Genomic DNA, 17,209 nt, shown 5'->3' on the forward strand with positions numbered 1-17,209 from the left:
AAGTATATTTCTATTATAAAACTAACATTACTTCAGAATGCACAGACACTTTGACCCAGCAACTCCATTCCTTGGAATTTACCCTACAGTGTATTCATATGTCCAGAATGATGTATGTATCAGGATGTTCTCCGCAACACTGTTAGCAAAAAGGCTGGAAACAATGCCTCCCAGTCCCATGGTAAGAGGGGAAGCAGCTGTTCTTTCCTCTGCAAATTGAGAGCGCTCATACTTGTTAACATAGCATTTATTGAGTATTTTCTTTAGAGTACTGGGCTGAGCACTTTATATTCAGGGGACTTGGTAAGTCATATGTGGTATTCTTAGTGGAATATTTTACAGCTAGCAAAATAATTATGAAGATTGTAGCAATGTGTGAAAACTTAGCACAGTGATGTTTAGATTGTTTCCTCTTTAGGGAATAATTACATAATGAGCATTTATCTGAGTGTGTGTGTGTGTGTGTGTGTGTGTGTGTGTGTGTGTCTTTTTCTTTCTGTTGGATTATTGCCTTGGGTTAGATTCCTCAGAGGGCAGTTACCAGGTCAAAGTTTCATGATGCAAACTTACGTTGGGCAAGCCCTTGTGACTTCATTATGCCAGAACCTCCTAGACCTGGGCAGATGACACCAAGAGTTCCTCAGCAGTTCTCTGTGTACCTTGGGGTTCAGGGTGGGACCTGTGTTGCCTTTCTAGTTCCAGGAAAATAGACAAAGAGAGCAGAGGCAAGTCTTCACTCTCCTAATGAGCCAGCTGGGCAATAATAATAATAACAGCAACATTATGGAATGTTTCCGTTATGCCAGGCCCAAACAAACTAACCAACAAAACAGAATAAAGTTCTAGATGAGTCAAAGGAAAAAATGGAAATTAGAAAATATTGAGGGAATCCCCAGGCCATCCAGTGGTTAGGACTTGGCACTTTCACTGCTGGGGCCCAGGTTCAATCCCTGGTCAGGGAACTAAGATCCTGTAAGATGCGAGGCCACAAAAAAAAAAAAAAAAACTGAGAGCTGGACAATTATGGAAATACCACTGTTTATCAGAATTTGTGAGATGTAGCAAAAGCAGCGCACAGAAGGAAATTTAAAGCCTTACATTTTATGTTTTATAATGTGAGAAAAAGAAGAAAGGGTGGAAACTAATGAGCCAGGTGTCCAATTCAGTAAGTTAGAATGCCAGAGAAACCAGGAAATTAGAAAGAAGGAAATATAGTTATCACAAAAAAATTACTATTCGCTGAAGGCTCAGATTATAGTTAGCAGTTTTTTAGCAATAAAGTATTTTTTAATTAAGATAGGTACCTTATTTTTTTAGACATAATGCTATTGCGTATTTAATATACTACAGCATAGTGTAGACATAACTTCTATATGCACTGGGAAACCAAAAAATTTGTGACTTGCTTTAATGCGATATTTGCTTTATTGCTATGGTTCAGAACCAAACCTGCAGTATCTTCAGGGTATGCCTGTAACAAAGGGAAGAAGTTAATTCCTTAGAAAATAAAGGAATGATACAGAAAAGCAACAGATGTAAAAAACATCTTTCCAAAAACAGATGTAAAATATAAACAAACCTGTGGCAAAAGTGATCCAGGACAAAAGAGAGAAACCTCAAATAAGTGATGTTGGGAATGAAATATGAGAGCATCTATTTAAAAATCAAGGTTAGGGGCTTCCCTGGTGGCGCAGTCGTTAAGAATCCGCCTGCCAGTGCAGGGGACACGGGTTCAAGCCCTGGTCCAGAATGATCCCACGTGCTGCGGAGCAGCTAAGCCTGTGCGCCACAACTACTGAGCCTGTGCTCTAGAGCACGTGAGCCACAACTACTGAGCCCGCGTGCCACAATACTGAAGCCCGTGCGCCTAGAGCCCGTGCTCTGCAACAAGAGAAGCCACCGCAATGAGAAGCCCGCGCACCGCAACAAAAAGAGTAGCCCCCGCTCACCACAACTAGAGAAAGCCCACATGCAGCAACGAAGACCCAATGCAGCCAAAACTAAGTAAAATAAATAAATTTTTTAAATAAAAATAAAAATAAATAAATAAAAGCAGGGTTAAGAAAAAAGAGAGTAAGGGGACTTCCCTGGTGGTCCAGTGGTTAAGACTTCACCTTCCAATGCAGGGGGTGTGGGTTTGATCCCTGGTCCAGGAGCTAAGATCCCACATGCCTCATGGCCACAAAACCAAAACATAAAACAGAAGCAATATTGTAACAAATTCAATAAAGACTTTAAAAGTGGTCCACATCAAAAAAATCTTAAAAAAAAAAGAGAATGCCATAAACAGCTTTAAGCCCATAAATTGTAAGAAGTGAGACAAGATGGACACTCTTAAAATAATATGTTTTAGTTTCCAGTTGCTATTGTAACAAGTTACCATAAACTTAGTGGCTTAAAACAACACAAGTTCCTTTTCTTACAGTTCTGGAGGTCAGAAGTCTGAAATGAATCTCACAGGCTAAAATCAAGGAATTGGCAGGGCTGACTCGTGGAGGCTCTAAGGGGAGAATCTGTTTCCTTGCCTTTTCCAGCTTTCAGGAGCCTCGTATTCTGTGATTCTTGGCCCTTAACCTTTCTCTTGAATGCCAGCAGCACGGCCTCTTCAGTCAACCAGTCAGTCTCTCTCAACCCTTCTGGGGATTGGGATGTAAACATCTTTGGGGGGGCTATTATTTGGTCTACCACATAATAGAACTTAAACTGAGGCTCACAAAGAAATAGGAAACTTGAATATGCCTAAAACTATTACAGGAATTGAATCAGTAATTTAAAATCTGCCCAGTGATTTTTACAGTCCAGTTGTATCAGCCAACAAACAAAATCCCAGTCCTGTGAGCCAGGCCGTTCATTCCCATTGGTGAGGACCATTACTCCTGAGTAGAGGCCAGCAGACAATGCAGAGGAAAATGCAAAGCAGAGTGTCAGCCCCTCTGCTCCCTGCTTGGGGGTCTCCCAGGTGCAGCTGAAGGAGTGGGGAGAGGGGGCTGCCAGCTGAGACCCAGGAAGGTGGCCTGAGGGACAGGGTGCCGTGATGGCCCACAGGCTGTCTGGGGCCCACCTTTCCACTGGTGGGACCCCTTCCCCAACCTCCCAGTAGGTGCATTGGAGGGCAGCAGAAGACAAGGGCAGGGCCTTAGTAACGAGAAGGGTGTTTTGCCAGAGCCTCTTTCCCAGACATAGAGCTAGTTCCTGCAGTAGTGTTCTGGGGAGGCACCAGAGGCAGCTTGAGAGAGAGAAGAGGTTGGAGTTGCAGCTACAGTGGTACTGGCTATACTGAGATGGAGGTACACCTTACCTTTGGGTCCTCACCCCAACTCCTGGCTGTTCTCCCTGCTCATGGATACAGGAATTCGAGGCTGCCAGGAGGCTCAGCAGAAGCAGCAGTCTGGGCCGCAACACTTGCCTTGAATTACTTTAGCTTATCAAGTCATCATCCCCCTGGAAGATCTGCATGTACATTTTGAGCCAAATGCGCTAAGAACCTGTTTTACCCCAGGAGGTTTGGGGTTGGCTTTGTGGCCCAGGGTGATGTCTCTGGGCACGCTGAGCCCAGTGAAGATGCTGGCGGGATACAGCATAGATATGCCCTGAGCTGGATGGGACCTGTGGCTGGTCTCTGGACCCTGAGCTGGGTAGGTCCTGAGCTGGGTGGGTCCTGCAGCTGGTCTGTGGGCCTTGAGCGGGGGGCAAGAGTCAGGAGCCCCCTGGTGTGTGTGGGGGGGAGTATCAAGTACAGAACATCCCCCAAGACGTTGTCACAAGAAATGCACGTCACAGAACAGTGCCACAGCAAGATCCCATTTGGGCAAAGAAAGAGGGGAAAGAGCAGATTGCATGTATTTGCTTAAAGGTGCATCAGTGCCAGCCTGTCTGGGAGGAAACAAAGTGGCTACAACAGCAGAGGAGATGGAGACTCCCTTCTTACTGAACACACTTTTCTACTACTTGCATTTTTTTACCATGTTTATGTATTATATTTTTCAGATATTTACATTAAAATAACTAAAATGTAAATTTAAAAGTTCCCTTCTCTGATCCAGTAGAGATAATAGCTCAGAGAGTTAGGGGAACTTGCCCAGCATCTGTCTGGCCAGAGCAGACGACAGGCCTACCTGCTTGTGGCCCTTGGGCCAGTGTCCAAGAGTCCTGGGTCCCACCACTTGAGTTCCCTGTGGGAACCAGTCCCCTTGTCCTCCTACAGGGCATCATCGCAGAAGAGAACAAGAACCTGCAGCCCCAGGGAGATGAGGACCCTGGGAAATTCAAGGAGGCTGAGCTGAAAATGCGGAAGCAGTTTGGGATGCCCGAGGGAGAGAAGCTGGTCAACTACTACTCCTGCAGCTACTGGAAGGGCCGCGTGCCGCGGCAGGGCTGGCTCTACCTGACCGTCAACCACCTGTGCTTCTACTCCTTCCTGCTGGGCAAGGAGGGTGAGTGCAGGCAGCAGGAGCGCCCCCTGTGTCCCCCCTAGCCCCAGTCCCCCAGCTGGCCCCCGTCATCCTCAGGGCATCCTCCTCTGCCCTCGCCCTCGACCTCGCCTCTAGAAAGTGTACCGCCTCCCCAGACTGTCGGAGTTCCTGAGGGCTATCCCTCCTCGGCCCCCGGATATTCTGTCCCCACACACCCACCAGAGGGTCTCCCCAGAACCTAGTGGCCCACGACCAGAACTCCAGACTTGAACCAGGCATCACCGGGCTCTTGGGGGCTCCTGTCATGTATACATCAACCAGCACAGTTCTTCACATAGTGACTTTCTGCACAGGGCCTCCCCTCTTTCAAGTAGAGTGCCAGGGCACCCATCGTCCCTGAGCGGCTCCAGGTTACATGGTGCCTTGGACGTGTGCCCCTGCAGCCACCTGCTGCAGGTCCCTCCCCACAGGAAGCCCTGGCCTCAGGACAAAAGGCAGACTCCCAGCCAGTGCACTCTGCTGCCATGTCGCCCCCAGAAAGAGCCCCCAGGGCTTTAGCTGCTCTCAGTGTGGCCTTTCCTGGGCCCAGCAAGGCCGGCTCCCAGCCATGCACACACACCTGTCACGACCTCCGCTGCCTTTCTCCCACCTTTGCATCTCCTCGTCAGGCAGGGGCCAGTGTCCTCTCTGTGCTGGTCACACCATGTCGTGACTTGTTCCCACATCAGTGCGCTCCCACTAGGTGGGGCTTCTCAAGTCCAGGGTCTCAGCTGGCTCACCTGTTTGTTCATTCATCTCATCCTTTAGCCGTTTGGTGGGCAAACCCAGGAGATTCTCGGGGCTGGGCACTGGGTTGGCCCAGGACGGCCCAGTCCCTCCTCGTGGAGCTGGTGTCCCAGCATAGCTAGGCTCAGGCACGGGGCCTGGGGGGTGGGGAACGGGCGGGCAATAAATGCTGCCCACTCCCCCAGGTGGGTTCTAGGCCCAGGCAGGAGTCAGGAGCCTGCCTGCCCAGCCCTCCAGCTGGTTTGACCTGATGGTGTGTCTGTCCCCTCTGGTGTCCAGTGAGCCTGGTGGTGCAGTGGGTGGACGTCACACGGCTGGAGAAGAACGCCACGCTGCTCTTCCCTGAGAGCATCCGTGTGGACACCCGGGACCAGGAGCTCTTCTTCTCCATGTTCCTCAACATCAGCGAGACCTTCAAGCTCATGGAGCAGCTGGCCAACCTGGCCATGCGGCAGCTACTGGACAGCGAGGGCTTCCTGGAAGACAAAGCACTGCCCAGGCCCCCCCGGCCGCACAGGAACATCTCGGCTCTGAAGCGGTGCGTTGCGCCTCCCCCACCCCCAGCAGGGACCTGCCCTCCTCACCCTTCACAGGCTCCCTGCGTGGAAAGGGGGCCAGGTAAAGGGGTGGTTTTCGATAGTGGGGAGGGCACCAGGAGATTCACGGAGGCGTCATCCTGAAAAACCTACCGCTGACACTGACGTGGAGGGAGTTCTTCATGCATTACTTCTCAAAGCCCTGGGGTGGGGAGGCTCTCGCAGGCTCCTTGGTCTCAGACAGGAAGCTGAGGCACAGGGAGGTAGAGCAGCTTGCCCCAGGCCCCAGTGCCTTAGCCCTAAGTGAGCAGTGGAGCCCAGGACAGGCACCCCACCACGTCAGCCAGGGCATCCCCAGAGGCCTCTTCGGGAAAGCTTCAGAATCCCAACTCAGGGTACACCACCTCCATCCCGCCATGATTGACAGCTCTTCTCAGGACCCCTGGGCCCTGACCCCAGGCCCCAGGAGACAGCCCTGCACAGGTCTGAGGTCTCTGCCACCCTGTCTGTGGGAATTGGTAGACAGAGGAATGATTCACTGGGGCTGGCCCCTCCGGAGCACTCCGTTCTCACTCTTCCATTGCAGCTTCAGGGGAAACCTGTAAGCCAGCCAGGAGCTCAGAGATTCCCTGAGCCCCTGGGTCCCACAGCCAGATTCACACCTGTGTGCGCAGAGACTGTGGCCTAGGCCCAGACTCTTGGGTGCATCTTCAGGACCAGAACGCTGTCCAAGGATGTTACTTTCCTGATGCGAGTGACACGGTGGCTTTCAGAACCTTCCAGAAAGAAAATGAGCAGGGCCGGACTTGATAGTCTCTGGCATTGTCCATCGAGGTGTGCCTGCCAGGCCGAGCTCAGGCTGCTAGCGGCCCCCACGGGGCTGGGAAGAGAGAGATGTTTATGAGGACAGGGCCACCGCAGGGGCGAGGAACTGGCTACTGGGCCCCTGCCTCACACAGCCATCGGACTGGCGAGTGTGCATTTCCGTTGAGCAACAGCACCCTGTGTTTTTTTCTTTTGGCTGCACCACGCGGCATGTGGAATCTTAGTTCCCCTACCAGGGATCGAACCCATGCCCCCTGCAGTGGAAGCACGGAGTCTTAACCACTGGACCGCTGGGGAAATCCCAGCACCCTGTGTTTTAGTCTTGACTCCACACCTGCCTGTCGGGAGGCCATGTCTGAGTTTCTAGGTGGGGCTGGTCTTCCTAGTGAGAAGCGGCGGGGTGGGTGCAGGCACCCTCTGGGCACTACCCACCCTCAGTACCGAGCGTGCTGTTTGTTGACCACTCCTCTGCTGGTCATACGGATGTCCACATTTTACTACTTGACCATTCACTGTGCAGGTGTTATTGAACTCTGAGATCCCTGGGCACAACTTGCTCACAGGAGGACCCCCACGAGCCTGAATCCAATGTGGAAACCGAGGGCATGAGGCCACCTTGTGAGTGTGCTAGCCCCAACTCTTGTCCGCTTTTCTATCTCCCCCACCTCGGTTTCACCAGAGACCTGGACGCTCGAGCCAAGAACGAGTGCTACCGTGCCACGTTCCGGCTGCCCGGGGACGAGCGCCTGGACGGCCACACAGGCTGCACCCTGTGGACCCCATTCAACAAGCTGCACATCCCTGGCCAGATGTTTATCTCCAGCAACTACATCTGCTTTGCCAGCAAGGAAGAGGATGCTTGCCACCTCATCATACCCCTGCGGGAGGTGAGCCCTAGGTCCTCGCCAGCGCTGCCCTCTCTTACCAGGGCACGTGGCCAGGTCCCCAGCCCAGGAAGCCCCTCAGGATTTAGTGATGTGAGTGCAGAGGGCACATGGTGGTTCATGTGCTCCCCGAGCACCTGTCGTGTACCAGGCCCTGGCGGGAGTGGGGTGCACTGGATGCCCCCTCCGGGATCAACCTCACCTGGTGGGGAGATGCGGTGGGCCTTGGCCTGCCAGCAGAGCTCACAGTGGGACATAAGGAAACCTCAACAAGGACCCACACCTCCCTGGTCAGAGCCCAGTGGCCTCTCCTGCAGGTGAGTGTCCCCTAGTCCTGCCTCCTTGGGCCTTGCAGTTAGACTTTGGCAAAGCCCTGCTTTGGCTGGGCGTGGAGGACTCTGATCCCACCCCAGCCCCATGTTACTCTCAGAGGCCACCTCACTGTTCCTCTCCTGACACCTGCCTTGGCTGTGGCTCCGGCTCTAGGAGAATCATTGGAAATCAGCTCTTACCTTTCAGGAGTGGGGTCAACTATCACCTGTCAAGGGTGGGGTCAGCTCTCACCTGTCAGAGTTATTTTTTCTCCAGTTTCTTGGGCTTCCACAGTGACTCTGGTAGAAACAAGGCCATTTGTCCTGTGCTGTTGTGAAGGTGTAGACAGTGAGGGAGAGCCCCCCACCCCTCCAAGGCCTCCTTTTCCTCATGGCCCAACAGGGCATACTGGCTGTTTAATTGAGGTTTAAGTGAGGTTCTTAAGCTATAAGCTAAAACACAGTATTTTGATTCTATTTAAAATGTAAAGCAGTGGGACCTCCCTGGCCTTTGTACAAAGCCCTGAAGTTGCAGGTATAGTTGCGAATAGGTGTGAGGTAGTGTGCTGCCTCAGTTTCCCCAAGGGAAGTCAGAGACAAAGGACTTAAAGGAGCCACAGCTCCAGGCTGAGGGGCTCAGAGGTGGCCCCTGACCCCACGCTCTCTTTTGGCACTAGGTCTGTGGATTTGTCGTGGGTGCTGTACTGACCTGACCCTGAGACCTGGGGGCTGGCTACAGGGTCATCTTAGGCCCAGCTCTATTTCTCCTGATGGGTCCTGACATTCCTGATGGCAGAGAGCTCTGGCTGAGCCAGGAAGCTCTTGGGATGGGGCTCTGCAGCTGGTCCTGATGGAGGCCCCTGCCCAACACTGACCTCAGTATCCTAACCAGGGGGCTTCACAGGGGCTCCTCACTCATGCCAGCCACACTCATGTGTCCACTGGGCTCTTGAATTTGTGCTCCCAAATCTCATCCTCGCCTCTGGAAGTGACACCCCTTCCATCCATTTGCTGAGGTGGAACGCGGGATCCATCCTTGATTCTGACCTGGCCTCATTCCCACGTCCTGACCATGGCATGTCCTGTCAGCTTGCTCTCTGGAGCATGTCCCTTCCTCTCTACAGCCACCATCTAAGACAAGCTGTCTGCTTGGGTCACCTCAGCAGTACCTTGTCTGCACGTAAGGCTTGAGGACCTATCCTTTAGATCCCATCCTTCCACAGCAGCCAACATAATTTAAACATCTGCTCACCCTGGGTAGAATCCTCCGGTGTCTTCTGTGATTAGAAGAATCTCCAGTTGCCTGCTGTGACCTGTAAGACCTTCAGTCCACCCGCCCCTAGTCAGACCTTGGCCCACACACAGACATGCAGGCACACACACTTACACACCGAAATACACACACACACACACAGACACACACACACACACTCTCTCTCTCTCTCTCTCTCTCTCTCTCTCTCTCTCTCTGCCCACCCCTTCTCACTCTGCCCCAGCTTCTCCGGTCTTTCTTTGTCCATCACGCCAGTCTGGCCCCCTCCTCGGGGTGGTTGCTGGCCTCTCCCCTAGCTCTTCGTCTGGCTGCACCAGGTCTCAGCTCAGTTACTACCTCCCTAGAGGTGCCTTCAACAGGAAGCAGCCCAGCGGCCTCCCAGCTTGCCCTGTGGCCCCCACCAGCCCTGGTGACCGTGTTCATTAGCCTGCATGTCCATTGTTTGTACCCACCCCAGGCTGCGGGCCCTGCAGAGGTGCCCCCTAAAAGCCCATCCTGTGCCCTGCACACTTGTACTGCTCTGTTCACACACCTCGCAGTCAGAACTGGGCCCAGGACGCACATCAGGAAGTGCCGAGGGAATGAGTGCTCAGGAGGGCTTGCAGGCAGGGCTGCTCACTGTGCTGTAGGGCAGGGACATGACTGTCCATCTTGGGGAAGCTGATCAGGGCCAGCAGCTGGGCTCAGGCTTTACCTTCTGTGTCACCACCCTGATGACGGTCCTGCAAGGCTGATATGCTCACACCCATCAACAGCTGAAAAAAACGAGGTTCAGACATGCACGTAACTCACACAGCAGCAAGCGGCAGAGTCAGAATGTGAATCGGCCAGGCCTGGAGAGCCCCTTGTCCACTCCCTGCCCCATGCCTGAGAGAAGACCACCTAAGCCCACTATGCTCTCAGCTTCACAAAACCATCTGGCTTTACATCCCAAGATACTGACCTCCAAATGGTGTTTTTGTCTTCTCAGGTGACCATTGTCGAAAAAGCTGATAGCTCCAGTGTCCTGCCCAGCCCTCTGTCCATTAGCACCAAGAGCAAAATGACCTTCCTGTTTGCCAACCTGAAAGACCGCGATTTCTTGGTTCAGAGGATCTCTGACTTCCTCCAGAAAATGCCATCCAAGCCACCAGGCAACAGCAGAGCGGGGAGGAAAGCCAGCATTGTGGACTCAGCCCCAGAGGTGAGAGGGCCCTTCAGAGCAGTGGGGTGGGAGTCAGGGCCGGGAGAAGAGCCCAGGCAGCCCTGTGGTGCCTGCCGTGGGCCTTGGGTGGGGAGGGGCCTCGCTTGGTGCAGGGTAGAAAACCTAACCCAGCCCCAGTCTCAGGTGTCCTGGCCACACACGCGATGCCTAGGGTCACAGCCCTCTCTGTACCCCGAGACGTGCCCCAGTCCTCCTGAACGTCACCCCTGCCTGCCTCAAGTCCCATTCCACATAAGAAGCCTTCTCTGCCTGGACCAGCCACCCTGATCTCTGTCCCTTATGAACTTCTGCTGCACTGAGAGCCACTCTGTTTAGGTCTGTCCAGCTTGTGTTTATTTACCTGTTGGGAGATTGATTTCTCCCATCAGTCTTTCTTACAGGGTTACCTTTTACTGCAATCTTTTTACTATACCAACAATATTAACAATAATTCTTTAACATCAAAAACTTGTATTTACATTTCCCCAGATGCACATGTTCTTTTTACAGTTTAATCATTTGAATTGAGGTAAACATAGGTCATATACATGTTACAGTGGGTTGGTATAATCCCTTTTTATCTATAGGTTTCTACTCCTCCCTCTCTCTCTCCCTGTCTCTCTCTCTCTCTTTTCTTTTCTTGCGGTATTTTGTTGAAGGAATTGGGTCATTTGTGCTATAGAGTTTCTCGCAGTCTGGTGTTTGCTGATTGCATCTCTTGGAAACACTTAACGGGTTCTTTTGTGCCCTGTTCCTTGTAAGTTGGTGGTTGAGTAATGAGATCGAGCTCAGATTTGGATTCAATTGTTTGTGTTGGGGAGTGGGGGGCAGGTCCACTTGTAGGCAGGATTGAGGTGCTGTGTACTTCCACCAACAGGTATGCAATACCTGGTTATGTGCTGTTACCAGTCATTGATAAGCATTGCCTAGATAATTCATTAGGTAACTCATTAGGATTGCAGATGGGGGCACTCTAATTCTATCATTCCTTTTGTTCATTAGCTGGAATATTTCCATATAGAGAAATTTACCCTCAACAACTATTTGGTTACCGTGAGGCACAGTTCATATAGAAAAGGCAGAATAAATCTTTTATTTTTTTTTATTCACCAGTTGTTAAAATGATGAATTGGTTTTCAAATATCCTCAAAATATGACCAATTCAGTTTTTTATGTTTACTTTTTAGTGTAATTATGAACTTACAGATTTAAGCAACTTGATGTGTTCCAGTCCATGACAGTTATTATCCTCATTCCATCTGTGACCAGAGGAAGCTTATTCAGGTGACATCTGAGTCCTTTTGACATTACCCTGGCCATGTTTGATCACTTCCTTGCTTCTTGGTATCTTGGACAAGATGTGTGTGCTATTATCAATCTGGATTTGTGAAAACACTTCATGATTAGAAGAGTCCATATAAAAATCCACATATCTGGCTGCTCTGGAAAAATCAGGGGCCCTGACATTACAGGGCCCACGTTCCCACTGAGTGGCATTGGAGCTGAGTGGTGGCACGTACGCTTCAGCTCCCCAGAACCCCACCTGGTCTGGCCCATGAAAGCCTTTAAATTTTTCACCCCTGTAATCGATGCTCAGTCAACTATTAAATAGATAAGGAATGGAAGGGAAGGGAGTGGGCAGAATCAGTGTGCAGTGGAGACATCAAGAAAGGTTTCTTAGAGGAGGTTGGGCTTGATCTGGGATTTCAAGAAACAGTGAGGTTGAATTGGGTGAAAAGGGATGTGAGCAGGAATGTTGAGCTGCCTTCTCAAGGCCCAGTGCCACAAATGGCAGGGCCTGACCAGCCAGTGTAAGCTTGGCCCAGTGGCCCCTTCCAAGCACCTGCCCTTCGTTCACCCAACACATTTTGTCGCATTCCCGATAGGTGCCAGGTACTCTTCCAGGCACTAGGAATAGAGCAGATTAGACAAAATTCATGCCCTCTTAAGAGCTTATATCCTAGTGAGAGAGACCGTCCGTAAGCAAATAAACATACAATATGTCAGGTGGCAATAAGGGCCAGGGATAAAAATAAAACAGGGTGAAAGGATCAGGATTGCTAGGGGAAGCGGGGGGCTCTGATCAAGTGGTACTTGAAAGAAATAAGGGAACAGCCCTAAGGTATCTGGGGAAAGGGTATTCGAGGCAGAGGGAATGGCAGGTGCTAAGGCCTGGAGGCAGGATTGAGCTTGGCAAAGGCTGCTGAGATGAGTGGAGAGAGGACGCAGGTAGTGAGATTAGAGAGGGAGTGGGAAGCCAGGTCATGTAGCGCCCGTAGGCCCTTGGGAGTACTTAGCTTTGACTCTTGAGTGAGATGGGAGCCAGTGGAGGGTTTGACCAGAGGAGGGACACGATCTGTTTATGTTTTAATAGAATTGCTATGGCTGTCATATTGAGAATGGAATAGAGGTGCAGCTGTCCAGTACAGTAGCCACACATGACTATTGAGCACTTGAAAGGCAACCACACTGAAATGTGCTGTAAGCATAAACTACACACCAGAGGTGGAAGGTTCAGTGTGAAAAAGAGAATGTAAAATATCTTGATTTTTTTTTGTATTGATTCCATGTTGAAATGATAATATTTTTGACTATATTAAATAAAATATATTATTAAAGTTAACCTCACAATTTCTTTTATGTTTTTTAATGTGGCTACTAGAAAATTTTAAATTACCTGTGTGGCTCTCATTATATTTCTCTAGAACAGAGCTGGACTAGAGAGTGACGAGAATAGAAGCAGAGATGAGTTGGAAGGCTGTGACAGTTATCAGGACACAAGATGATAGAGCCTTGGTCGAGGGTGGTAGCAGTGGAGTTGGTGAGAAGTGGTCAAATTCAGGATACATATATATATTTGTGTGTTTGTGTGTGTGTGTGTGTGTGTGTGTGTGTGTGTGTGTGGTAAAATACATATAACATAAATTTACAATCTTAACCATTTGTAAGTATCCAGTTCAGTAGTATCAAGTATATCCACACTGTTATGCAGCCATTACCACCATCCATCTCCAAAGCTTTTTTCATCTTGGAAACCGAAACTCTGTACTCATTAAGTACTAACTCCTCGTTTCCCACCCTCAAGCCCCCACCCCCAGGCCCCAGCAATCACCATTCTACTTTCTGTCTCTATGAATTTGACTACTCCAGGTACCTCATATAAGGGGAGTCATACAGTATTTGTCCTTTTGTGATAGGCTTATTTCACTTAGCATAATGTCCTCAAGGTTCATCTTCATTATGGAATGTGTCGGAACTTCCTTCCTTTTTAAGGCTGAATACATACGTGTGTGTGTGTGTGTGTGTGTGTGTGTGTGTGTATATATATATATGCCACGTTTTGTTTATCCATTCATCTTTTGACGGACGTTTCAGTTACTGTCACCTTTTGGCTGTTGTGAATAATGCTGCTGTGAACATGGGTGTTCAAATATCTCTTCAGACCCTACTTTCAGTTATTTGGGGTATGTACCCAGAAGTGGAATTGCTGTGTCATATGGTAAATCAGTGTTTACTATTTTGAGGAATTGCCATAACATCTTCCACAGTGGCTAGACCATTGTACACTCCTACCAGCAATGCATAAGGGTTCCAGTTTTTCCCCATCCATTCCAACACTTGTTATTTTCTGTTATTTTTTACAATAACCATTCTAATGGATATGAAGTGGTATCTCATTGTGATTTTGATTTGCATTTCCCCAGTGATTAGTGACATTGGGCATCTTTTCACATCTTATTGGCCATTTGTATATCTTCTTTGCAGAAATGTCTATTCAAGTCCTTTGCCTATTTCTTTTAATCGGGTTGTTTGTTTTTGTTGTCACGTTGTAGAACTTCTGGATATTAACCTCTTATCAGATACATGATTTGTAAATATTTTCTCCCATTCCATGGATTGCCTTCTCATTCTGATTGAGGATGATTGTGTCCTTTGATGCACATAAGTTTTAAATTTGTATGTAGTCCAATTTATTTTTCTTTTATTGTGCTTTTGATGTCATATCAAAGAAATAGTTGCCATATGCTTTTCTTCTATGTTTCATTCTAAGAATTTTGTAGTTTTAGCTCTTACGTTTAGGTCTTTGATCCATTTTGAGTTAATTTTGTAAATGGTATGAGATAGGTGTCCAACCTTATCATTTTACATGTGGATATCCAGTTTTCCAATACCATTTGTTGTAAAAAAAAAACTATCTGTTCCCCATTGAATGGTCTTGGCACCCTTGTCAAAAATCAGTTGAACATATGTATTGCAAGATTCATTTCTGGGCTCTCAGTTCTATTCCGTTGGTCTGTATCCTTACGCCAGTACTATACTGTTTTAACTACTGTAGCTTTATAGTACATTTTTAAATCAGGAAATTTGAGACCTCCAACTTTGTTCTTTTTCCAAGCTTGTTTTGGCTATTTGGCGTCCCTTGAAATTCCATATGAATTTTAGGATAGATTTTTTTATTTCTGCAAAAATGTCATTGGGATTTTAATAGCGATTGCCCTGAATCTGTAAATCACTTTGGGTAATATTAACATCTTAACAATATGAAGTTTTCCAATCCATGAACACAAAATGTCTTTCCATTTGTTTGCATCTTTAATTTCTTTCATCAGCGTTTTCTAGTTTCCAGCATACAGCATCCGGTCTTTCACCTACTTGGCTAAGTTTATCCCTAAGTATTTTATTCTTTTCGATGCTATTGTAAATAAAATCATTTTTGTAATTTCCTTTTCGGATTGTTCAGTGTTAGCATACAGGATATAATTCGAAGGTAGATATGAGAGAACTGACCAATTAGATGGAGGGTATGGGAGAAAGAGAAGGGTTTACAAAAGGATGACCCTATAGTCTTTGGCCTGAGCAGCTTAGAGAATAGAATCACCATTTAATGACATGAGGAAGAGCAGTTTTGGAAGGAGCAGTCAAGAGTTCAGTTTGGATTTGAGGTCGGGTATCATAAGAACTAAGAATTGACTACTGGAGATGGCAAGTAGAGGTCACGGTGGCCTTTTCAAGAGTTGTTCAGTGGAAGAACAGGAAGAAAAGCCTGGTGGAGTGGCCTTCAACTGGGATAAGCTGTTGGTTATTGGGGTAGCTTTTTAAACCTTACCAAATTTTCCATTAAAATGCACAAAGCAACTTTAAGAGTAAAAATAAAAGCCCACAGACAACAGCTTTAACAAAGCCAGGTGAAAACAGTATCTTACAAACCCCAGACTACAAGTAGGTGAGGCCAGACCACCAACTGCAGCATTATTCTACAGATAGAGAATCAGCAGCTGTGCTGTGGTAGTGGAGGGAAGAGAAGAAGGGTTCTGACAGTCCCAAGAGCCAAGGAATCCAGAAATCACCAAAAATACTCCCTCACACACACTCCTCAAAAGAGACTACCCACTGAACAGAAACCTCAGCAAGTGACTAAGAGAAACCACCGGTGAAACTGCGGGCATATTTCTCAGGCTCCAGCTCACAGAAGAGTTAACCAACAACACAAAACATGGGAATCCACTAATGAGCTGAGGGAAGATCAGAGAATGCTAGGACAAATCTGAAACACCCAACAAAAACTCCCTTCCAAAAGGAAAGAGCCCTCCCTGAGGAAAAAAGGTGGAACTGAGCAGGGCAGGAATACTGAGGAGTAAAGAGAGAGAAGCTTCTGACACTAGAGGAGGCAGATCAGGAAGTCCTGGAGCGGGGCTCCATAGAGAGACTGCAGCAGAAGACAGACCCCCAACTGTGCAGTGCAAACAGCTACCCCATACATACAACATCCTCCTGTAAGTACAGAAAAAGTCATGTTATTCAAATGTGAGCAGCAGAAGAAGATTATGAGCACACCCTATACAAAGAAGAAAACGATCCAAAAAACCTTCCACAGACAAAGCACACCAGAACAGCATCCCTCCAAAGCGGATGAAACCTGTACCCTAATATTTCAAAATGACCTAAAAAAGAATTAGAAAAGGGTTAGAAACTACTAAAGAATGGTATAAATAAAAAATTTTTAGAAAGCTCGGAAACTAAGTGACTAGTCAACAGAAAAATGTGAAAAGAGAGTTGACAGGAGTCAGGAAAGAATTAGAAAAGAATACAGAAATATTTCAGAAATAAATATCATACAACCAAGAGCACAAGATTGAATAGACCCCACAGAAAGTCCATTAAGGGAAATAAGGACAAGACTCGGAGGGAAAGGCTGTAAGAGGAGAGTCCAATAAAGAGAGAGAGAAAAAGTAGTCAAGAGAAGTGATAAAGAAGTCAGGCAAAGAAAATCCAACTTATGTATAACGTACCTCCCTAAAAAAGAAAAACAAAGCTGTGGAATAACAACTGATAGAAACCACGATTCAAGAAAAGTTTTCTGAACATAAAAGACTTAAACCTGCCTGGTGGAAGAGCATGTGTACAACTGGAAAATAAATACAGAATAGTATGCAGTATATACACACTGAGATATAATCTAGTAAAACTATCAGATTTTAAAGATTAAAAAAATCATTTGGGGCAACCAGTCAAGAAAGACCAAGTCATTTATGAAGGAATGAAAATCAGAGAGGTGTCAGACATTTTGATAGCAAAATTTTATACAAATAGAGTAACATTTTGTAAGATATACAGTAAAAAAGCTGTGACCCCAGGATTTTCTATCTGGCAAACTGACATTCAGGTATCAAGACCACAGGCCGTCAGGAACATGCAGGAATTCACAGAAGCTATCAGCGTTTGAGGAATCTAATAGTGAACAACCTCAGACAACCAAGAAATGATGCAAGGGGCTTTGGCAGAAGGTCTGGTGGGAGCATTGAATGTATCTAGCTGTAGAAATAGGACTAGATAACAAGGATAAAGGTGACAAGTCATGTGAAATTTTATATGCTCTGAATACATAGAGTACAATGAAAACATGAGAAAAGAAGGTATGGAAAGTAGAATAAGCTCACTGACTGCCTTATTAAGTAAGAGCAAGGTATATCACTTTAAATGATATGTCGGCAGGGAAAG

General features: G+C 47.8%; 1 protein-coding gene across 6 annotated transcripts in view; it reads left to right on the plus strand.

Annotated features, from left to right (window-relative positions):
* TBC1D9B (TBC1 domain family member 9B) overlaps positions 1-17,209 on the plus strand; it is a 44,375-nt gene that overhangs the window by 8,096 nt on the left and 19,070 nt on the right. For all 6 annotated transcript variants that reach the window (XM_068536500.1, XM_068536501.1, XM_068536502.1 and 3 more), the window contains exons 4-7: positions 4,205-4,433; positions 5,478-5,736; positions 7,239-7,446; positions 9,998-10,210. In XM_068536500.1, coding sequence (XP_068392601.1) covers positions 4,205-4,433; positions 5,478-5,736; positions 7,239-7,446; positions 9,998-10,210 — 909 coding nt within the window. The remainder of the gene's footprint in view (positions 1-4,204; positions 4,434-5,477; positions 5,737-7,238; positions 7,447-9,997; positions 10,211-17,209) is intronic.

Source organism: Eschrichtius robustus, chromosome 2, assembly GCF_028021215.1.
Source record: "Eschrichtius robustus isolate mEscRob2 chromosome 2, mEscRob2.pri, whole genome shotgun sequence".
NCBI classification, from domain to species: domain Eukaryota; kingdom Metazoa; phylum Chordata; class Mammalia; order Artiodactyla; family Eschrichtiidae; genus Eschrichtius; species Eschrichtius robustus.